Source organism: Triticum urartu, chromosome 1 (assembly GCF_003073215.2).
Source record: "Triticum urartu cultivar G1812 chromosome 1, Tu2.1, whole genome shotgun sequence".
Taxonomy (NCBI): Eukaryota; Viridiplantae; Streptophyta; class Magnoliopsida; order Poales; family Poaceae; genus Triticum; species Triticum urartu.
In genome coordinates this window covers 158444561-158469101 of record NC_053022.1, presented here as the reverse complement: position 1 = coordinate 158469101, position 24541 = coordinate 158444561, and the positions used below count along the sequence as shown (strand labels likewise).

At 42.9% G+C, this 24541-nt stretch overlaps 1 protein-coding gene across 1 annotated transcript in view; it reads right to left on the bottom strand.

The window, feature by feature from the left end:
* Positions 1 to 10767: 10767 nt before the first annotated feature.
* The window catches only part of LOC125532783 (probable tRNA N6-adenosine threonylcarbamoyltransferase), a 66164-nt gene continuing 52390 nt past the window's right edge, over positions 10768 to 24541 (bottom strand). Inside the window, exons 2-4 of the mRNA XM_048696698.1 lie at positions 12546 to 12701; positions 12019 to 12421; positions 10768 to 11489 (exon numbers count right to left, since the gene is read on the bottom strand). Of these exons, the coding sequence (XP_048552655.1) occupies positions 12020 to 12421; positions 12546 to 12701 (558 nt within the window). The 3' untranslated portion in view covers positions 10768 to 11489; position 12019. The remainder of the gene's footprint in view (positions 11490 to 12018; positions 12422 to 12545; positions 12702 to 24541) is intronic.

The window sequence follows — 24541 nt, the reverse complement described above, 5'->3', positions numbered from 1 at the left end:
AAACCCTCCGGCTGGGCAGCTTTACCATGGCCGCCCGTTCAGCCTTTAAGCCGGTGATGACTTCCCAAGTCATCGAAAATCGTCTCCGTGTTGACCCTGAATACTCCAAACGGATGGATCCGGCAGATTTGTCGTCTTTAAACGAACTCCTGGATTGCATCACCGCCATGGGGATCACTACAGACTATGATCGGATTGGGCTTAAGCCCGATCAGAGAGAAATCAAATCTCCGCCGGTCACCCATCAGATAGCGGCCGTAGTGGCGCAAAACAACAACTATTCCCCTATGCTGAAAACAAGTTACGTTCGGATTTCTGAGCTCGGAGAGGCGGATACCCGTCTGCGGGGTGACACTTCTAGTCCTCTGAACTTAGAATCGGGCGTTGGGCCTAAAGAATCATTGGACACCCCGGAGCCTGAACTGATAAACTCGGAAGTTTTTCAAACTCCAGACTCCACATTGGGCCAGGGTTTGGATTTAACGCCACCCACCCACCACAAGCAATATTCGCCAAGCAATTACGGTACCCCAGACATATGCGACCTCATGTACGTATGGTAGCAGCCTCAGGAAACAGTCCATCACTTTTCGGCAAGATTCCTCCTTGTCAAGGACAAGATTAAAGATTGCCTCGACGAGGACGCGATTTCAGTATTCTGCAATAATTGCACGGACGAAGGAATCCTCAACGCCCTCAACCGATGTCGCGTACTACACTTCGCTGACTTGGCAACCATAGTACAGAAGTATTGTGCAATGGAAAGCGCCTGGAAAACTCAGACAGCTCGCTGGGAACCACCGGCGTGCACGCCACCTCCCTGGCGGGCAAAAAGGATGCACTCTCGTGGGGCACCCGACCCCGTAGGCAAGAAAATTAAACCCATTACGGGACGCGGAACCGTCCTTGAGGGATGGCTCGATAAGCCATGGAAAATACACACGACATCGGATAACGAACCAACCCACAGCCTCAGAGCATGTTGGATACTCCGGCAAGTGGCCAAGAGCGGTGAGGATATCCTCATCAAAAACATCTCAAATCAGTGCTCTCCGGAAGAAAATGACCTCAGATATTGATGGTCTTCGAGACTTTCTCTTCAAACAATCAGCGCAAGAGGGCACTCCGTGACCTCGCCGAAGTCTGCCAAGTCGCAACAATAAATCCCTGGAATGACACGGCCATAACTTTTAATGCCGGGGACGAACCAAAAGTTTGGTCAGTCCGGGAACCAGTCGCCTTGGTTCACAATCCAATTGTGGAGGCTTTCGGTTCACTAAAGTGCTCATGGACAGCGGCAACGGGTTGAACCTCATCTACAAGGACACGCTCAATAAAATGCAAATGGATAGGAGCTGCATCGAGCAAAGTAATACAACCTTTCGAGGAATCATTCCCAGTCAGGAAGCAAGATGCGCGGGAAAAATTAAACTCGACGTGGTATTCGGCAGCCGGAGAACTATCAGTCCGAATAGATAACCTTCCAAGTGGCCCCTTTCAACAGTGGATATCACGCCCTATTGGGGCGAGACGCATTCATGCGCTTTCAAGCCATACCTCACTACAGGTATATGAAGCTCAAGATGCCCGGGCCAAACGGTATTATCACTATTCCTAGTGATCCAGGCATAGCGCTCCGTGCCGAAAACAAAACCGAATCCCTGGACCTCGAAGCACTATCCGAGGCCCTTGCGGCTGAAGAATTAACCGCACTACACTCCACGATGGATAGGGACGACATAATCCTTGATAAGCGAACCAAATCCACCTCCTTCAAACTAGCGGGCAAAATAGTTAAATTTCAAGTTCACCCGACGGACCCCAAGAATACAGCTTCCATCGGAGCACAGCTAGGCCTGACGGTCGACGCCGCATTACGCGCGTTCCTGCCCGAGAACTGGGATATATTCGCCTGGCACCCTTCTGATATGCCGGGAATCCCATGCAGATTGGCAGAACACAGTCTCAATATATTAAAGGGATATAAGGCGGTTAAGCAAACACTGTGGCGCTTTTCCAAACCCAAACGACAAGCTATGGGGGGAGGAGCTAGCCAAGTTAAGTGAGGTCGGGTTCATCAGAGAAATAAAACACCCGGACTGGCTAGCAAACCTGGTAATGGTACCAAAGAAGGATAAATCCTGGTGCCTGTGCGTCGATTTCAAAGACCTCAACAAGGCCTGCCCCAAGGATCCTTTCCCCCTCCCCCACATCTATCAGATCATTGATGCTACTGCAGGACATGATTCACTGTGTTTCCTCGACGCATACTCCGGATACCATCAAATCAAAATGAAGGAGTCTGATCAAGCCGCAACGGCATTCATTACCCCATACGGGCCTTTCTACTTTAACACTATGCCCTTCGGGCTAAAAAATGCTGGCGCCACCTACCAACGCATGATTCAAACATTCGTGGAGAAAAAATCGGCAAGACGGTCAAAGCATATGTGGATGACGTTGTCATCAAAACTAAGCACATCGAGTCACTAGTAGACGACCTGCGTCTCACATTCAACAACCTCCGTATATATGACATCAAGCTCAATCCGGAAAAGTGTGTCTTCGGCATCCCCGCCTGAAAACTGCTGGGCTTCATCGTTTCAAATAGATGAATTGAGGCAAACCCAGCCAAAATCTGAGCTTTGTCACAATTGGCTACACCAACAGACCTCAAACATGTCCAAAAACTAGCCAGATGCGTGGCAGCTTTAAGCCGCTTTATCTCCAGATTAGGAGAAAAAGCATTGCCACTATATCGCCTGCTCCGATGCACTGACCGCTTCGAGTGGACAGACGCGGCAACGGCTGGACTGGAAGAAATAAAAGCTCTTTTAGCGAGAAACCCAATCCTGGTCGCGCCGAACTTTGGCGAACCCATGTTATTATACATCTCTGCAACACACCAGGTGGTGAGTGCGGTGCTCGTCGTCAAACAAGAGGACGGACATAAATTCCCACTTCAGAAACCGGTATATTATGTATCCACTGTCCTCACACCATTCAAATCCCGGTACCCTCATTACCAAAAGATAGCATATGGGTCTTCATGGCATCCCGGAAGCTACGACACTACTTCCAAGAGTGCTCGATCACGGAAATACCACTCAATGACATAATAAACAACCGCAAAGCTACAGGGCGGATTGCCAAGTGGGCCATTGAGCTCTTGCCATTTGATATAACATACAAACCACGCCGAGCCATTAAATCCCAAGTATTGGCTGACTTCGTCACCGAATGGACAGAGGCCGAACTCCCTAAAGAGTACGGTACATATTCCAATTGGGTCATGCACTTCGATGGCTCTAAAATGCTGGCCAATCTAGGAGCGGGTGTTGTCTTAATGTCCCCCACAAGAGACACAGTCCAGTACGTACTCCAAACATTATATACAGACTCCAATAACGCAGCCGAATACGAGGCCTTATTGCATGGTCTTCGGATGGCTGTCTCCATGGGCATACAATGCCTGGAGGTGCGCGGGGATTCAAACCTCGCAATATCCCAAATAAATGGAGACTTCGACGCCAAAGATCCAAAGATAGTTGCCTATCGTAATGTCGTACTCAAAATATCAGCTCGGTTCGAGGGACTCGAGTTTCATCATGTGGCTCGAGAAAGTAATCAAGCGGTGGATGTCCTTGCTCGCATGGGCGCCAAGCGTGGCCCCGTCCCACCTAACATATTTTTGGAAAGGCTCTTCAAGCCATCCTCGGTGTGGTAGGATGAGAGCGGCAACACTAGTCCAGATCTGATTATACCCCAGACTCCGAACACAATACCGATGTCATCGGGGGCTCAGCCACCAAAATAACACCATTAGCCCATCTAATAATGGCAGTAATTGCCCCATGGACCGAACCCTTCTTGGCCTACCTTAATAGGCGAGATCTCCCTGAGGATCAAAATGAGGCTCGATGCATCGTTAGGCGTTCGAAAGCCTACAAGGTTCATGAGGGAGAGCTCTACAAGAAGAGCGCTACCCGAATACTTCAAAGATGTATCTCCAAAGAAGAAGGACGATAGCTCCTGGCCGAAATCCATGCTGGTCTTAGCGGTCACCACGCCGCGGCTCGGGCTCTTGTAAGCAAGGCCTTCCGTACCGGTTTCTTCTGGCCAACGGCCCGAGCAGATGCACATGACCTTGTCCAACATTGTGTGGGATGCGAGCTTTTCACCAATCAAAGCCATATGCTGCCTACCGCCTTACAAACAATCCCCATTACTTGGCCTTTCGCGGTCTGGGGGCTTGATATGGTCGGACCCCTTAAAGGGGGAAGCCATAAGAAAAAACATCTGCTGGTCATGGTAGATAAATTCACTAAGTGGATAGAGGCCAAACCAGTTAAACGGCCGAAGCCGGACCAGTGATAGACTTTATATCCGGTGTCGTACACCGTTATGGTGTCCCACACAGCATCATCACAGATAACGGCTCCAACTTTACAGCCGACGAAGTGAAAACATGGTGTGCTAACCTGGGCATCAAGCTCGATTATGCCTCCGTCTATCACCCCCAAACAAACGGTCAAGTCGAACGAGCTAATGGTCTTATCATGAGCGGCATTAAGCCTAGACTAGTACGGTCTTTAAAAGAGTCAGGCAAACACTGGGTCGAGGAGCTCGACTCCGTATTTTGGGGGCTGCGGACCGCGCCCAATCGCACTACCGGTTACACAGCATTCTTCATGGTGTACGGTGCGGAGGCTATTTTGCCCTGCGACATCATTCATGATTCACCTCGAGTGCGCATGTACGAAGAGAGAGAAGCCGAGCTTGGTTGGTAGGACAGTCTAGATGCCCTGGAGGAGGAGCGTGATGTTGCAAAATCCCGTTACGCATTTTATCAACAACAAGCTCGCAGATACCAAAGCAGAGAAGTGCGGGACAAGACTTATAATGTTGGTGAACTCGTTCTACGCTTGCCAGAAAAGAAAAATGACAAACTCACGACCAAGTGGGAAGGTCCCTTCATTATAGATGAAGTTCTCACCAGAGGTGTGTACCGTCTGTGTGATGCATCGGATAATCGCTTAGAGCTGAACCCGTGGAATGCGGCCAGACTCCGAAGATTCTACGCCTAGAGCCAGACTCATTGTTCGTTTTCTTCTTCTCTATTTTCATTTTCTCTCTCTTTAAAAATTTTCTTTAGCTTTATAGCTCTTGTGCGACTAGACCACACACTTATGAGGTACACATCCTTAAATGTACACGCCCATAATACCTGGGGGCTTCTTTTACAGAAGCTTATTATCATTTTTCAGAGTATCAAGCTCACCACATATGTGTCCTTTTATGATATGTACCTTTTCTTCACCATTATATGCACCTTTATGACTTAAGTTTTTGCCAAGCTGGGTTGCCTGGCTCCTGTACGTATGCCCTACATTCTCGTTTGTTCGGCTAGGGCATAAGGGAAGCACCTCTGCGATTGTTACAGCTGGGTCATCCGGACTTGTACCTCAGACTGGGTGAAGCCGAAAGCTAGCATTCTTAAGGGAATGATTTGTCGGTGAGTAAAAGATGAACTGCCCTTATGGCACTACAAAACCCTAGAGTATAAATGCGTACTGTGATTTTTCAGCATCACAGCTTCGGTATGCACAGAGAACCGCATACCAGCCCAGGGAAAGGAACCCTTAATGGAACTATTCTCTCTGGAAGATGTTTCTTACAATCAAATGTAATATAACATAACTCCCCGAATACAACTTGTCTGTTCAAGCAATGATGACCGGACTGCCTGGTTTCCGAACATACGTTGGTGTTTACCTATGGTATAGTATTCGGAAACACTCCTAACCTAGGGTTCTCGGAGGTCGAAGCAGAAAGTCTGCCATGACAATCGTTTTACAAATTCGGTTGGAGACAAGTTTGTTGACAAAAGTACATTGCTACTTAGACTCAAAAACTTCTTCTTCCTCTAGACCCTCTAACAGGCTGTCTAGTTTACAATCTTGTTGGGAGAACTTGGCGGCCACCTTCACTTGGTCGTACACCAGGCTGACCGGAATTTCCTGTTCGTCGGAATCTCGAGGTCCGACCCAGGCCATATGATTGGGATCAAGCCCAGTGTACCTTGTTTTCACCATGGCCCAGGCTTCCCGAGCACCTTCTCGGCATGTCGATATCTTCCATAGCCCAAAACGGCGCCGAGCTCCCTTGAATAAATTCACAAGGTCCTCCATACTTCCTAGAGGAGAATCGGCTCGCCATAAAGCCTTAGCAATGCTTCTCATCGCCTTCCATGCTCGCTCATGCACCTTGGATAGCTCTTGTAGCAGGTCGCCTTGAAATCCGGACACCTCTTCTTTGGGCCGCCCAGTCAACTCACCTACAGGTATAAACTTGTTAGGATTCGCATCAGCAAACTATAAGGACAATAAGTTAAAAGGCATACTGAATATGTCGCCTCTTTCAGCTCTTCGCCGAGCTGGGTGTTGGCGTCCTGCAGCTTGTTCTTCTCATCCCTGGTCCGCGTCAGTACACGATGACCAGTGGCCTCTTTCCTTTCGGCATGTTCTTTGTCCGCCTGCGCGGCCTTCAGTTTCTCTTCTAGTTGTGCCACCGATCCTGCCATTGTAAAATGCAACAGTGTTCATTTGCATAAACATGACTAGCACATGATTATTTTTTTCGAACAAAAGGAAACATTACCGGTTGGTGCCTCCTTGGACTTCTCTAGTTCAGCAGTAACAGCAGTCAGCTGGGTCCGACACTGCTCCAGCTCCCGAGATAGCACGATGTTCTTCTCCGTAAGTATCTAATTATATGTTGATCCTTAAAATCAGTTGCTTCAACTATTTTTAAGTCTCGGGGGCTACTAGTATATGGCTATTAAATCTACACAAAATGATCTTACACTCATATCCTTTGAAAGTTGGCGAGTTTCCCCGGCAAGCCCATCTCGAGCAGCCCGGATATATGCATTCGCCGAACTAAAGGCATTGAATGCCTCTTCAGTAAAATTAGGATCACGCATAGCTGCCCTCCGGCGCCGATGGTTCATGGCACTCTCCACCTCAGAGTTGGTAACGGATACATTATCCGAATCATCGGAGAGAGGACAATCCGACATGGCACTCGTATCGACTCTCGCCCTAGAGGCAGGGTCCGGGGTCGGATTGATGGACGTATGTCCGGTGAAGTCTCTGGATATAGTCCGATGAGTGCTCTTCCTGGAATATGGGGAAGGAGAAAAACATCACAGTTCGGCATGTTTGTCGCAGGGCATATCAAAAGTTGTACCTTTTCGATGAAGGTCGGAGCTTGGAAGAATCGTTGTCCACCTTTCTTTTTGAAGATCCGCCTTCTGACGGCATACCCTTCTTGAGGGACGATCCATATGTGGCGTGGAAAGACGAGTGCCACCCCTTTTAGAACACAAGACATTGCAGTGGGTAAAGCGCAGTAAGAAAACTCTTTTTGAGGAGACACCTTCAGGGTACTTACGTGGGAGGAAGGGAGAAGGCCAGGGTAATCGGCTATAATGGCCACTTCCGTGCCATCATAACTCGCTTGATAGAAAAACCCCTCCTTGAGCTCTACGGATATGTCCGGATCCTCTTCGAATCTGGGATCCAGGTCCCGATTATGGTCCTCCGGCTGCGGGGCAGGGCTATAAATCTCCGCGACAACTTTCCTCCATTCCTGTCAAGAAATGGTGGGGTTAAGTTCAGCTGGGTACGACTCGGGAGGAGCATTAAGTAAAATTATTGGGCGAAGGCTTACCCAGCTGGGAGGATTGTACATGGAAAAGTCATCTCGACACTTGAGGCGAGTGAATTCCTCTTTCTCCCCCTTAAAAAGAACAGCCAGCATGGCAGCCAAGGCGGGGAAGTTGTCCGGACCCTTACGTCCGCATCGTGATGGGTTGTCTTCTCCATTGTAATGCCACATGGGGAGTCCTCTGGATTGGAGTGGTTGAACCCCCCGCGTTATTGAACTCGTCGTTACCTCAATTATGGTTACACTTGTTGCCACCAAGCATTTGTGTGAATCGTGTACAAGTGTGTACGAGCATGTTGTGATTGAGTGAACATTATCTGGAGGGGATCTCATGGTAGTTGTTTGTGAAACCATGATCATGGGGGATCTCACGGCAGTTGTTTATGAAACCATAATCCCAAGGGGCTCTAATGGCAGTTGTTTGTGGAACCATGATCCCGAGGGGCTCTCATGACAGTTGTTTGCGTAACCATGACCCTAAGGAGCTCTCATGGAAGTTGTTTGTGTAACCATGATCTTGAGGGGCTCTCATTGCAGTTGTTTTCTTAACCATGATCTTGAGGGGCTCTTATGACAGTTTTGACTAATGACGATCCTGAAGGTTTCTCGTGACAATGATTGGGTGATGTGATCCCGAGGGCTCTCATAGTCAGGTGAATTAGAGAAGACCTAAGTTGTTCACAAGTCAACTGTGGTTGGTCGAAACTTGACTAATAAGCAGAAGCAAGAGGAAATAAGTTTTAGAAATATTTAGAACCACAACCCTCCTTGTCATGCTTGAGAACTTGTAGGGTTGCTATATCATTAGTTGGAACATTGTCAATACATTAAATGTATTGACCCTTGTGGCCACAACGTATCATGTTGCGGGATTGTCCGTATCGAAGGAAAGATACAAAGTAGGTTTACGATGTTGTGCTCAACTACTGCTTGTGAGTAGAAGGATGCCACAAAATATTATTGCATTTCCGTTGCATGATATTATAAGCTAGCCATGAGCTAAGCAGGTATGTGATGTATTAAAGACTGCATATGTGATGTAATACGGTGGCATGTGATATTTCTTGTTATTTCATTGTGTACTGTGTGTTATAGCAATGAATTGAGGGATTAGAATGGCAAGTACGGAGATTCAGGCCCCTATCCGGGACCGAGTCGTTACATATGGTACCAGAGCACATGTTGTCTACACGTCATGACCCTAGGAAATGGACTAGGAAAACTCATAGGATGAAAATCTATTTTGACACCTCCTTGTACTTATTATGCCTTGATCTCATACTTCTTACCTCTTGGCCTTTCCAATCCTCTCCCTTCCAAACTTGGATGACCAATCTTATAGAATCGGTCAGAAGGGATCATTGGTCGCCATGACATTGGAGTTTAAGACTAAGTTCTCAAGGGCACTAAAGGATTCAAGTTAAGCATGGGACTCAAAGGAGTTGTGCATAAAGGATTTCCAATCATGAATGAAGTCTAGGAGTATTGGTAGAGTTAACTGCATCTGAGGAAAAACAAGGATGATGGCCACAAGTAGTTTAGACTCTACATGTTCACCAACTCAGTGCCTCTTATGTCATTCTTGGATTCAACATGAAGCAAGGCATTGAAAGCAACTAAGAAGTTTGGAGAAAGATTTAGCTTCAGACTGCAGAGTACCCAGAAGTACCTCGGGGAAGTAGAGGAGGAACTGGAAACACTCAAGGAGGAAATTGGACAGGAGAGTGCAAGAGTGGCACCAAGGAGGAAGCAGAATGAGGAGGCGACAGCTCGATGATCTATATGATTAGCTCAGCTAAAGCAGGAGTGAAGCTTAGATTTGACCAACAGTACTATGTTTATCTGAAGCAAACACTTTATGATTAGTCCAATGAGATCATAGAATGATGCCCTACATTGGATGGTGATGTGTGTTGTGTGAATGAAATGCTTGTGTGAATAGGATTAGTATGTCATTTGACCCTCACCACCTAGTAAGACTAGAAGTCGAGAAGACACCACTGGAGGAGTTAAGTCATCCATATTGGAGACTTGGAAATTTTGAAAGATAGTGAGAACATAAGACCCCGACTGTACCAACAGACGTTAGGTGTAAACTATTATTTCTGGCAGGCCGCGACCACGTAGGGGGTGCTGGCTGGCATGCGAGTAATCCGATCTGGCCACGGACGACTCAAATCTGGCACTGGGGCTAGCTGCCTATGGGTGGCGACGCCAGATTTGGAGGGGTCAGACCAGGTGATGGCTAGCACTGAAATTTAGGGAGGGGGGGATGTCTCTCCAAATTTGGGGTTGGCTCAATTAGAAAGGAGATTGGCTTCTTAAATAGGATGGGGGTTTGGGGGGCTTTTGGGCTAGTTTTTTGAGGAGGTTTAGGTGGGCTTTAGGCTTAGAGAGAAGAGGGAAGTGGCTAGCATGTTTCCAGAGAAACGGTGAACTAAAATAGGGCTACAGGTTTAATGAAACACCCGAACAAACCAATACGAAGACAACATGCTGCCAATGCAGTACTAATGATGCAAAAAGAATTCTAATTTTAAGAAAACCCTAGGCTGTTACAACACGTCAATGTCATTGTGAGACTCAGACATCTCAAAGAACGAGCATCAAATCCAAAGGTCTTGTGATGCAATTACTTTAAGAATGACGGTGGACGTCTTGCAATGGTACTAATATTTCCCTTGTAGAGTATACGAGCAATTCTTCCATTTCTAATGTACGCGATCTAGGGATCTGAGCATATCTCTCCACCCTCTTGCTTCCAAGTTCCAACAGTGCCATGCAGTTGGTTCTTTCAAGTACTCCGCTACAAAAAACCTTGACCACTTCAGTAGCAAACCTGGCCATGCTTCGAGACATGTGGTTTAGACATCCATAGGTACTCATCCCACAAATCTACGGTCATGCCATAGGCAAACATCCTCAAGGCAGCCGTTACCTTCTGGGGCATCCTCAAGGCGCCAAGAACCAGCGCGAGGCACATGTGAATCAGACAGCCCACAAGGGCGCGGATGCCCCAGGAGGCTCCGAACATCGTTTGAAGGAATAATACTGCTGCTCCTTGTAAACAATCGGTAAAACAAAACTGCAATTTTCAAAATGGGAACAGTGCTACCAACATGATTTTTCAATTTTAAGTTTACTTCTACATCAAAGACTAGTGTCACACACATAGCAGGGCAAGGTACAGCTTTCAAAATGGGAATAGTGCTACCAACATACTTTCTCAACTTTTAAGTTAACTTTTTCATCAAATACTAGTATCACACACATAGGAGCGGAAGGGTAGCGTCAATCAACAGATCCATATTACGAGATACTCCATCTGTCCCAAATTACTCAAAAGTTCTAGCTTTGCCTAAGTCAAACTCTTACAAGTTTGATAAAGTTCATAGAAAAAATTACTAATATCTACAACATCAAATATGTATAGTATGAAAATATATTTTATGATGAATCTAATGAAGCTAATTTGTGTTGTAGATGTTGGTTCATTTTTCTATAGACTTGGTCAAGCTTAACAAGGTTTTAACTTGGGACAAACCTAGACCTTCAAATAATTTGGAACAGGGAGAGGAGTTAGCAATGTCTTTTTGCAGATCACTTGCAACTGGTGAGATATTCCAGTCAGTCATGACGAACAAAATGTACGAGGCACTCTGCCATTAGCCTTCCAGGCTTTCTACAAATCATCAAGCAAAGCCTCATATCTGCAGCAACATAATCTTTCCGAAATAATCAACAAAAGGCACCAGCACCTGTGACAGAATGGAGAATGGCAATCATTTGGTCAGGATTATGACAGTACCTTCATTCAAAAGCAAACAATACACCAAATGCGTTAGATGGATCAAAGATTAAGAATGTCACAAGTTCAAATTATAACCTAACAGTTTTTGCTCCAAGGAAAGTATAAAATAGGAACCAAAGCAGCACAATAGCATTGCTGTGCAAAGCATGCATTGCAGATTTGTGTCTACCAATATTCCCAAGTCCTTAAATGTTAACAGGAAATATGTAATACAGTTAGATTACCAGCACAAAGCAAAAAAAGGGATAACAATTCATTGCACACATAAAAGTTACGACTTTACAGGAATTGAATTATCGCTGAATCAGTCAACTAGAAATCAATGCAAGGGAAATGTATATAAAATGAACATGGTAATGTCATGTAGTTGGTCCAAAAGTTACAGGACTGTTCAAACAGCTAACCGTGTCTAAATTACATTAACTGTCGCAAGAAAGCAATCAGCAGTAGCATAAAATTGGAAAGATCAATTGTACCTCAGGAATCTACAGCAATTGGAGTCGGCCCAGAGGTTCCATCTATGGATACTTCAGCCGCTGCATCAGAATCTGTGTTATTTAATACTGGAACCTCCTTCTCCCTCCAAATTGCATGAACTTCATCAGTTCGGAACCTTTGAGTAAATGTGGAGTCCTCCAGGGGTGTGGTCACACCATGTGCATATGCCAGTAAACCAGTGTATGCAATCATCGCACCATTGTCTATACAATATCGATCATCAGTTGCAAACAGCCTACCCCCTCTCTCTGAGCACATAATCCTCATCATCTCTTGCAAACGTTCATTGCATCCAACACCACCAACAATAAGAACATCCTTCGAATCACAATGTGCCATGGCACGTTCAGTGATTTCAACAAGCATAGCAAAGAGAGTTTCCTGGATATGGCCACCAACTGCCTTAATTAGAACATATACAACTTATCTTCAATCAAAGTAAGCTTAATCATTACCTAAATACTTGTACAAGGATAAACTAAAGGAGTTCAATAATAAATCATACCTGCAATGAGTAGCACAGGTCTGCTGGTGTGCACTCGTTATTTTCAAGCTTTTCAATCGCTGCAGCTTCGATGAAGCTCAATATGCCACTAAATGACACATCCATACCCTTTACAACATAAGGGAGGTCGATGAACTTCTCTCCCTTCTTTGCAAGCTGGAAGAGAGGAAGACATGTAGAGAAGACTGAATAAACATGCCACTGGGAAAGATGAAGACTACATGACACAACCATACATCTGTCGCAGGAATGGGAATAACCTTTTATTTCAAAAAGAAAGGATGGAAGGGACAGGCCAACATGAGATGGAAAGTACACACCAATATCACACTTGCATTGCACAACTGCTTTTAGTGTTTTAACATTCTTTTCTCACATCCGTTGCAGAAAGCATTTACGTTGTATGTTCGTTTTCATTTTTTATCTGTACATTGAGTTGTTAATGAATCTGCTTCATTCGTTCACTCTATTTCAAACATTAATTTACTCCTGCATTTCACGGAAATTGGCAATGGCTCCTAGGTGCATATGCACCCATTGTCTAAATACACATTTTGAAAAGTTGAAAAATTCCGAACAAAAATCCCGCGTGTATATCCGGACATTCTATGTGTGTGCACAAAGTTTTCGGTGAAAAACAAGGTTTTTGTGGCTTGTGTAAAAAAGGCAATTTCTGATGCTTCATTACAACTATTCATTTTGCATTTCTTTATCTTTTTTACACAAGCCACAAAAAACGTCTTTTTCACCGAAACTTTGTGCATGCACATAGAATGTCCGGATACACCCGCGGGATTTTTGTTCCGAATTTTTCAACTTTTCAAAGTGTGTTATTTAGACAATGGGTGCATATGCACCTAGGAGCCAAAACACCTTTCTTTTTCATTTGCTCAATACAGCCTCTTTGATTCAAATGATTACTTACTAGAGAATTTTGGAGGATTCAAATCCTTAGGATTTTTCCCTATGTGGGTTGTTTCATTTGTAGGATTACAATCAGAAAATTTTCCTTAGGAATTATTTGCACTAAGTTTTCGTAGGAAAATTTCCATCCACTCCAACCTCAAGTGAAGAATCCTACTTTTTTCCTGCGCACAATCAAACGCCCATACTAATCCTGTAGGATTGAAGATGGCATACCACTCCATTCCTGTGTTTTTCCTGTTCATGCGTTTTGGAAATCCCGTGAATGAAAGAGGCCCCAAGTGTTAATAAAAGAAATAGGCTTCCACAGTTCAAACCCAACATCACTTAAATATTTCTGCATATCATACATAACTTAACTTATCAAGATTTTCTACTTTGAGCCTATGGCTGGATTTTCAAAAAAAATTGCAGGATATTAGTCAAGATCCTTAACACTGCAAAACAATGAAAATTGGACAATGTTTATGATTTGAGCACATTTAACAATTTAAGAAAACTCAGTCCTGTGGTCTACTGATGTGCAAGGAATCTTGGTAAAAGGCAAATATATTTTTGACGGCACAAATAAACAAGCCCATATATCAAATACCATATGAACTGTATGGTTGAAATATGATATTGTAGGTCATGGCTACTACTGAATCAAAATTACCTGACTAAGTAACGTGATACTTCTGAATTTCAACAGAAGCAAGAAGAGAATTGACAAAGAACAATATAGCAACAACTTCAAAGTTCCGTCAAATTTATCCACCGATCTCTTTTATGAAGTCTGATCTACCCCAGGTTTTGCAACAGCAACAACAACAAAGTCTTTCAACCCCAAACAAGTTGGGGTAGGCCAGAGTATTACAAAAAAATTAAAAATAAGTACGAGAACCTATACGTTAAGTCAAGTCCATACCTAATCTATTCTTTACACAATGAAGTGTATCTCACCTAACAGGCATCACGTCCATGCAAGGTAAACAATACTGTCTCTTGTAATAAATCAGCGACACTTATTTTGGGACGGAGGGAGTAGAAAATAGCTCAATCATTAAGGGATAGTCGGATAAGGATGGTCAAATTGGCAGGGTATAGAGGATTGGAGAATATTGAATATACCATAATTTGGGAGGATGACAAAGAAAGAGATTAGATTGATAAACACTTTACCACGGCTTGATTGGCAATAGATACATGCTCCCCTTTATTTTATATAAAGATGGTTTACTTGGTCCTCAATTAATATCTTATCATTATGGAGCATCTCTAATCTTGCCCAACTAATTAACATTGCATGTGCATAAACATAGAATTAGGCATATCAATTAGGAATAGAGATAAAATTAGAGATAAAGATCAGCTTAGTATTCATTGAACAAGCGATAGGGTTTCTAGAGACAAGATTCTATTTGTGAAGCATGTAAGCATCATTGCTGGTGTTATCATCATGTCGGCCCTACACTCTTGTCGTGCTTAGCTATGCTTAGGGTTGTGAGTCTTGATCCATCTGGGAGATGAACCACGTTTGGTACATACACATGATAAGTGGATTGTGGTCTGCTTCTGGGGATAATTATGTTAATATGACTAAAGGCAAAGGTGAGTGGCCATGTTGGAGAACATGGTGGGTTGTCTCACTTACGCCACTATTAGGACCTGACCTCTCATTTTCTTGATCCGAGACTGAGCGTGCTAACCACACGGGGTTATATGGGTCACCCCTTGGCCTAGTGCGGTAGTACCTTACCTCAGACCACTCCAAGAGTCACATAATTCAGGGTTTCCATTTGGTATATGCATAGAAAGATAATTGGCAACATGGTAGGATTGTAGCACGGCTTGCCAAGTGGATAAAACTATATTGTGGGAGATAGGCTTGGGTCCTCCATACAACAGTTGATGTTGTATCAAAGATTTGGCCGGACTCGCGATTCAGGTAAAACTCAGATGGGTGACTAGCTGGACTAAATGCAGCATAGGGGAAGTGTTGTGGTCCATGACCCTCTGTCAGCACCCCAATGGGCGGGTGTGATGTGATGCTAAGAGCCGATTGACACGTGTGTGGGTAAATTGGTACACCCCTGCAAGGTTAAATCTATTCGTATAGTCATGTCTGTGGTTATGCCGTTATGGACAACTTGGAGATTGTTGCTTGATCATAGACAACTTTAATGGTTACCTTAAATTGCCAAGATAAGTGCGAAAGCCATGGATTGCTTCCTTGCAGGCGAGTCATGGGCTATGTTACATGGTACGGGGATACAGATACGGGGATACGGGTACGGCGATACGGGAAAATGGGATTTTCTGAAAATAGACTTACGGGGATACGGCGAGTATCTGTACAAATGCATAAAAAATCAGCACTAATAGAAAATATTTTGAGAATGATAAAATTGAGGTTAATGAAGTAACCTGATCTTTTGAGGATGATAAAATCAGCAGTGAAGAAGTTGCTGCATTTTTCAAGTGTCGTGCGTGAGGGTTTGTTTTAGCGATCAAAATTGCATATGAGGCAGCCCACAATCGGCCTCCTGATGGGCTCTGGTTCAAGTCATAACAGCCCTATACGTATCCATGTGGTATCCCCATCGTATCCCAGCCGTTTTGCATTTTGCTCCTTTTATTTTAATTCAGAAAAAGGGGATACTTAGGGATACGTGTATCCCCTGCGTATCCATGCGTATCCCCGTTCTGGCCACGTTTTTTGCACTGATACAGCACCTCCCAGCCGTATCCCTGCAACATAGGTCGTGGGAGGGTTCAAGGTGGTGCATTACTGTGGAGGTTAACATAGATGTAGCTAGTTCTGATGTAAGTCTTGCCGAGTACAATTGTACTCACCCTTGTTGTTCATTAATAACTTGTTGCAGAGTAGGCTTACAACCCCGATGGTGGTTACTACGTGGATCTCAATGTCGGCGTGTAGTTTGGAGGTCCAGACAACAATCTATGCCTTTGGAAGGGTCACTGTATTTTGTTCATCCCTCTTAGGCTTTCATTAAACATGTTTTATACTCGGACATATTTCGTTTCCGCTGATGCTTGATGTACTGTTGGATCATGCAACCTCTGCTTTTAATATACCTGCTATCTTTGCTCTCTTATGAGACTTTGTTATATATATGCTTTCAAGGGTAGAGTTGTGTTACTTGTTTTCACACACACGGCGTGCATGATGCAAGTATTGATATAAAGTGCACGTTCTGTGTAGGGTCTTGGAATCTATGTTATGCATGTGCTAGCGGATGATCGAATACAGGGTGAAGCAATTCATGTACTGAGAGCTTAGGAGCTATAGCACGCTACTCCAACCATGTGTCCATTTTACTGGTTGTGGCTGGGTATGTATTGATGCTTCGGCTCAGTTAGATCAATTGAAGGAATGTTTGAGACCACCCCGCTCGGACGAGGTGATCCAGTAGTGGGGTAGTGGCTTGAATGTTTCAAGCTCTCCAAGACTATTAGGAGCTCACGGCCCATCAAAGATTGGTGTCGTTGTCCGAGCGTGAATCTCAGCTTTATGCATCATTCTCTATAGCTAGATTTGTGTAATTTTGGTCCTAGGGTCCGACAGCGTTTGTATCAAAGTCGGGTTTCGATCCCGAGACCTGTGGGTTATGGGCCCATGTAAGCATCTCTAATGTCTATATCTCTACATATTTTGTAAAATGCACAAGGAATTATATTATTGCACAAATGTATGCATGTATACAATCTAGCACTGCATTTTTTGGTAATTTCTTTGATATTCACATGTATTCAAACCCTATATGGTGCACATAAACATATGCTTCAGCTTTTGATATTCACATGAAGCCAAGCCAATACAAGTCAAGCAAGCAACCATGATCAACAAGTCAAATGAAAGAAAAAAGATAAGACCAAGTCAAAGAGGCCAACTAAGGCAAAGAAGCCTAAGTGAAGAATCCCATCATGGTGGAGGGATGAGAGGGATTGGTCCACCATAGGCTATGGACGTCCCCTCCTAGTACACCATGGACCCATGGACCAAAGATTAGGTCCACTACCGCTCCACCTACCATCTCAATGGTAGTCTTGTTCATCTGTGAAGGACCCATAGGCTATATAAAGCCCCCATGTGCATGTAACTCGGTCACTCTCAAGAGAATCAAGTGTAGTGCACGGAGGCTCAAGCCTCGTGCGGGGAGCTCTAGGGCCATGTCCGAGGAGCCTCGTTCGACTAGGACCGACGTTCAGGAAGAGAAGTTTGAGTGTACAGCGTTGTTCAAGTCGGGCTTCCAGCCAAACCTCCCACGATGCCTCCCTAACATAGGGCTAGATCACAGTCCCTCAAGGCAACTGAAACTATTAAGGAAACATTGAAGTGTCAATATTGTCGGTGTACAGCCACGTTCGTTGTAAGGCCGTCGTGCACACCCCCAATTAAATCATTATTGTGCTCCCTTTACTAATGACATTCATGATAATCACGATTGCGGACAATATCTGTAATACCTAATAGATAAAATATGAAACTACTTTTCATGATGAATCAAATGATATAAATTTTGTATTGTGGGTATTGATATATTTTTCTAAAAACTTGGTCAAACATGCATCCGTTTGACTTTTGAAAAAACAAATACACCTTATATAAAGGAACGGAAGGAGTATTGTATAAGCTAATCTAGAGGGCAGTCCAAAGGACTTGAATATCAAAATGGCATCACAAATCCAATTGTTTATTCTGTGTTATGCAATCATCCTACATGGCTACATTGGTCATATGCAATAATACATGGTCCTCTCATTTGCAAATATTATCTCATACAGGCAAGAATCACCAGCCTCGGCACATTGAAAATCAATTCGCAGATCAACCAGATAAAAATCCCAATTTTCCACATTCTCAGTTTAGTTCATATATCTCATAATTAATCTATTTATGTTATTACCCATACAGATCAAAGTGCTTGAAGCAACTAAACAACTCATGCAGTTAGGCCTGAATCACAATTGAAACTAGAAATGAGCATATATGTGCATATACAGCTACAAATACTCTATAACACTAAGCTCCCTAGTTTTAAAGAGCCCACATTCAATTGAGGTCTCCAATTGGGATTGGGTCATCTGATTTTTACCGGGTCAACAATTTCTCAAAGCTCTCTAATTCAATTCTTTTATACTATACACTATGGTTCCGATTTTTAAGGCCTCGCGATTAACTGAGGTCTTCAATTTAGAATTGGTCAACATTTCTCAAGGGCTCTCTCATTCGTGATTCACTATGTTCCCATTTTAAACAATTTCATTCAATTGAGGTATTCAATTTTGGATTTGGTTTACGATTTTGACCAGGCCAACGATTTTTCAAATCAATCAGCAGCAACCGGCCTATGAGAACACATCAATCCCGTGCACTCTCCAACCACCTACAAAAAAGAATCGTCACCATGTGATACTATGGCACCAATATAGTACATGCAGCCCCTGACGTGAAAATTTCCCCACATAAATATACGTTAGTTGGCGGATAACACAGAACCGCACCACGAAAGGCCCATCAAATCACCGCATTATAAATAAATATAAAACACACTCCATCATCGCTCCCATCTGTCAAACTAAATATTCCATCAGCTCCACAATATAAGGGGTATTATTTTTTGGAAGTCAAATTTCTTTAATTTTCACAAAGTTCAGAGCAAAAAATATCAACATCCACAATAATAACAAATGAGTACGGAAATTCATTTCATGGTGAATCTAATCATATCGATGTGATTTATGAATTTTGATATATTTCTCTACAAATTTGATCAAACTTAACAGGTTTGACTTTTCAGAAAAGTAAAAGACCTTATATTTTGAAACTTTTTTTAAGAAACCCAACAACACCAACTGCGCAGCAAAGCGCACCTAGCTTCTAGTAACATTGGTAAACTGGAAGTCATATATAGAGAATTAGCATTTGACGAACCGGTTACCTGCTCGATGTTATACCCAGGGCTGGGGTCATTCGAGAGCTCGAGGATCCGCGCAAAGGTGCTGCGCGGTCTCCCGGGGCAGGAAACCGTGGCCTGGCGGGGTGATGTACGTATGGCGCGGGTTGGAGAGGATTTGCCCGGAGATGGAGACGACGCCGATGCCAATCTTGTTCGCCGAGGACTCCAACCCTAGAGCAAACGGGCCAGGCGGGTGGCTACTCGCCGGAGACGACGACGAGGCCATGGCGGCGGCGGCGAGGCGGTAGGGTTTGAGGTAGTGGGCGGGGAGAAGGGACTGAGTTGTGCGTTACAAAGTGCAGATAAGCCCAGATTAGACAACCCGGCGTATCCGCCGCGCCCATGCCTATAGAGGCCCATAAGGCCTTGTAAAATGCTAAAAGCATGTCTAAGGCCCTGTTTGGTTCGGCTGTGAATTTTTAAAAGAAGCTGTGAAAAAAAAGCTATGAAAAATCTGATATGAAAAAGATGTAGGTCATTTGACAAATCAGCTGATACAGCTTTTTCAGATTTTGGCCAGCAGCGGAATCAGATTTTGTAAAGCACGTCCTGGGCTGCTTCCGCTTTTGGTTCAAATTTTGGTAGCGGATTTCTGGAATCGGATTCTGCTGGATTTGCCCTTTGGTTTACATTCTGCTGCGCGGCAGCGGAATCCATCGATAAAAACTGAACCAAACTAGTCGTCAACCCGTGCTTTCGCACGGGCTAGTTTTTTTTAAAAAAATAGTGTTATATTGTGAGCATCCTTTTAATGATGGAAATTGTAGTACGTGTATCAAAATTATTGCTCGAACAACAATTCCACTATCTGTTATCAACAATATATAACCAAGACAATATCACGTGTTTGGTATTTTGAATAATTTTCAGCTGACTTTGCACACTTTAACATTGAATGGGAAGGAAATTTTGAACAATCAAAGCCAACACGCACTTGTAATAAAAAAAAGAAGAATCTATTTAAGAACTCAATTAAGCACATAGTAATGCTAGAATGGAAATGCTTAATCAACCGGAAGGAATACCATGCAACAAGATTATGCAGCAACCATAGGCATGCTCATAAGTCTTTCTTTTGTAATTTCTCCTTGATTCTGTCAACATTAACGCTCCATGGAGAGATGGATCACTGTTACACATACCTTAAGATGCATTTGCACATGTCAAACAAAGTTAAAAATCATTATCTATGTCAAATCAATTGACATTATAGCTAATAATTAAAAAGGATAATTGCAATGAATATGGGACAGACTACGATTTTACTCCTTGCACCATCATGATAATACCACACAGTTAAAATAGTAAATAGCACTTTGATAGACAAAACAACCCAAGACACCATTGCAATACAAAGCTCTACGAACAATGGTTAGAAGTTAAAATAACAGGAACAAAATGTACAAACACCCAAAATATACTAACTCAACGTCAGAAAGAGTAAACAAATATATTACTTCATTTCAATATATCATATGCATAAAAGAAAATATATAGAAAAGTAGTTCAAAGATCACGAAAATTAATGGTTCAACATGACAAATGTGATATTGATCAGATTTTGTAGAAGCATTAGGACATTCACGCAATATGTTGATACTTCATTTGCCATTAAGAAATCCTGTACAAATGGTCGATGCCAATTAGTCCATTCAGCACACAATAACTCACATAAGCAAATATTTGTTTAGAAAAAATATATAGAAAAATTAGCAAAAAGATTCGGGTTAACTTGGAAATTTTGGAAATATATTGATAAATGATCTCATATTTAGATAGGACAAATCGATCTATTTGCATCAATCAATGTTTGCAAACAAAGGACAATACATTATCAAGGAATTCTTGCAGAAGTGTAGAAGCGGAAGTGCATAACATTGTGCTAAAAAATAGGCTCATATGGTCATTCCAACCAATTTCTGTGTACGAACAAATAATTTCATTTAATCTAGCATGTGCACGTACATCCAAAAATTATCATTTCATACGAAGACATTATAATTTCATGTCCAACAATCTATATAGAGTTATAGACAAACATGCTATTTTTCCATCCATTATAAATTGTTATCACCTGAAAATAGAAAAGAATAAGAGCTGCCATGAATAATGTACTGTTGCCCAAAATTCAGCCAAGTAGGCCTTTAATTAAAATATCACCGGAATAAAAAAATGACTTCCCTACTGTACTTCTTGATTTGATCAAATTAAATTTTCATTAATTGGGTCATGTAATATAAACAGCTGAGACAAATCTGGCATACAGGAACTCAAGAGCATTCTATGTTTACATACCAAGGATCTCTTCATAATCATCTGACTGGTGCTACACATGCGACACATCTTGTACGGTAGTTTTGCACAACTGTTGGATTCTCTGTCGAACAAAAACTGTAGCACCCGACGTAGTACGTGGAATAGTTACATAATCATCCTGTCTATGTAAAAGAAAGACATTGGCTATCCAAGATGATGTCAGAATTAATTTAGGCATACCCTCCAACCTTCCATTTATATATAAGGTATTAGATCATATATACATCAATGATTCTTACGATTATATGAGAATGGAAATACACGCATGCAAGGCCATATTTTCTGCTGAAGGAAAGAAATAGAGACTGAACTTTATCTGTGCACAATGCGTGCTAGTAAAAAAAATTGCGGGTTCTTTTTTCCTTGTCTATTAAAGTTAACATGGAAGCAATGAATACATATAAATTTATTTGCATGTTCTTGGTATTACTAATCAGATATTAATTACATAGCAGCTAGTACCAGCTCCATACTATAGAATACATAGACTGTACTTAAATCGACTCACATATGTTCTTAATTATTTAGTACATGAATTTATAAAAGGAACGACATTAAATTAACCAAGTAGTAAAAAGCGTATGAGGAAGAACTTCCAAGAAGGTAACTTGAGCATCATTTTTCAACGTCCCTTGTTGCTTTGAATAAATACTGCCGTAACATCACCTTCTTGACCTCGTGAATGCTTATACGCTCCATTAGGCAAAGAGCACTATTAAAAAGAATACCATCCAAACTGCGTATTTTGTGCTTCTATGATATGCAAATGTATTTTAGATCATTGTGTGACCATAAAATTGAAAGAACGGATCCAAGTTAATAGAACCATAGTGTACATCTTTGGTCAATTGAATCAAGTAATGCTCCCAAAAAAAATCCCTTATCCAATAAGTTTAGAAGGGATGCTTAAGTTCAGTGCACTGATGTGCGTGTACCTCTTTGGTCAATTGAATCCCCTAATTTGATTAAATATTAACTACAAAACTCATGGCGATAATACATGTGTAAGACTAAGAAATGTATGAAAATAATGAACGCCTGCCATTAGAATCTCCCCAGAACAGAAACCTAGACTGTACATGATCATTAGAGACCAAGTCTGAAGCTTCAGGATGCACAGCACAAAAATCAACAAAAAAGGAAAAATCTACTCCAGTATTGCTCCTTGCGGTTGCAGAACTTATTGGATGAACTGATGCAAGCGATGGCTAGCAATGGAATGGATGTGTGCTAAATTTCTATGCAGAAGTTGATTTGTCCAAGCTATGGATAAATCGTGGCACATACGTGCATATGGGAAGGAGATTGAGGTATATTATCGTGGGAGTCCCATCAAATAGGAGGGAGAGAGGGACGTGTGTAATTCCTGGATGGAAAGAGTCTTTGGGAGGTGAGCACAATGGTAAAAGTCATCATGCTCGCGTCCGCTGTAGGTTTCATAGAATATTTTACTGGCTATTTGAACATTGACAATTGAATAAATACTACCGCAACGTAGCCTTCCTGACCTCCTGAATGCATATACGCTCCATTAGGCAAAGATCACTATTAAAATGAATACCATCCGAACAGCGTATTCTATGATTCTGTGATATGCATGTGTATTTAGATCATTGTGTGACCATAAAATTGAAAGAACAGATCCAGGTTAATAGAACCATAGTGTTTTGGTTGTAAGAAATACAGAGAAGTAGATTTAACAAACCAAGTAATGCTCCAAAAAAATTATCCCCTATCCAATAAGCTTAGAAGGGATGCTTGAGTTCAGTGCTCGGAAGTACATGTACATCTTTCGTCAACTGAATCCCCTAAATAGATTAAATATCAGCTACAAAACCCATCACAGTAATACATACGTAGGACTAAGAAACGTACGAAACTAATGAACTCCTGCCATTAGAATCTCCCCAAAACAGAAACCTAGACTGTACATGATCATCATAGACCAAGTCTAAAGCTGCAGGATGCGCAACATAAAAAAAAGGAAAACTTACTCCAGTATTAGTATTTCTCCTTGTAAACCTTATTGGATGGACTGGTGCAAGCGATGGCTAGCAATGGATGCTTGCTCAATTTCTATGCAGCCGTTGATTGGTCCAGGCTATGGGTTAATCATAGCCAATACGTGCGCATGGGAGGGGGATTGAGGTATATCAGCGTGGGAGTCCAATCAGATAGGAGGGAGAAAGGAACTGTGGCGTGTGTAGCTCTTGGATGGAAAGAGTCGCCATGCTTGAGTCTGCTATAGATTTAACGGAATATTTTACAGGCTATTTGAACATTGACAATTGAGATGCAACGTCAAAAGATCTTGGAAATTTTTTAAGGGAGCTATAAACATCCATAGCAGGAAGATCATCAAAGAAGATATATCATGACTGGAAAGTTTACCTGTTCGAAAGAAATCTTTCCGGCAACGGACATGGACTGATCCGGGGATGAATGAGATTACCTGAGGAGCAACAGAAGGCGATATCAAGGGGATCAAGAGAGTCGTGTTCCGGCAGGCCGGCATTGATCACAAAAGGAGGAAACATTGCTTAGAACCGGGCTGGGGAGAGAGATGATGGAGAAAGAAGGCAGGAGGACGTGCTGACCTGCAGAATCATTGACCCCGGTAAGAGAATTGATTAGAGGGAGGGGATGGGTGGACAATGGCAGCAGACGGAGGAGGCGACCGGTACCGATCGTCCATGGCGGACAGATGCCCTGCACGTGAGAGATTCCGCGAGAGGTGGAGAGGATGCATGCGTGAGAGGTGGAGAAGGGGCGTTCTCTCTTGGGACCATCTAA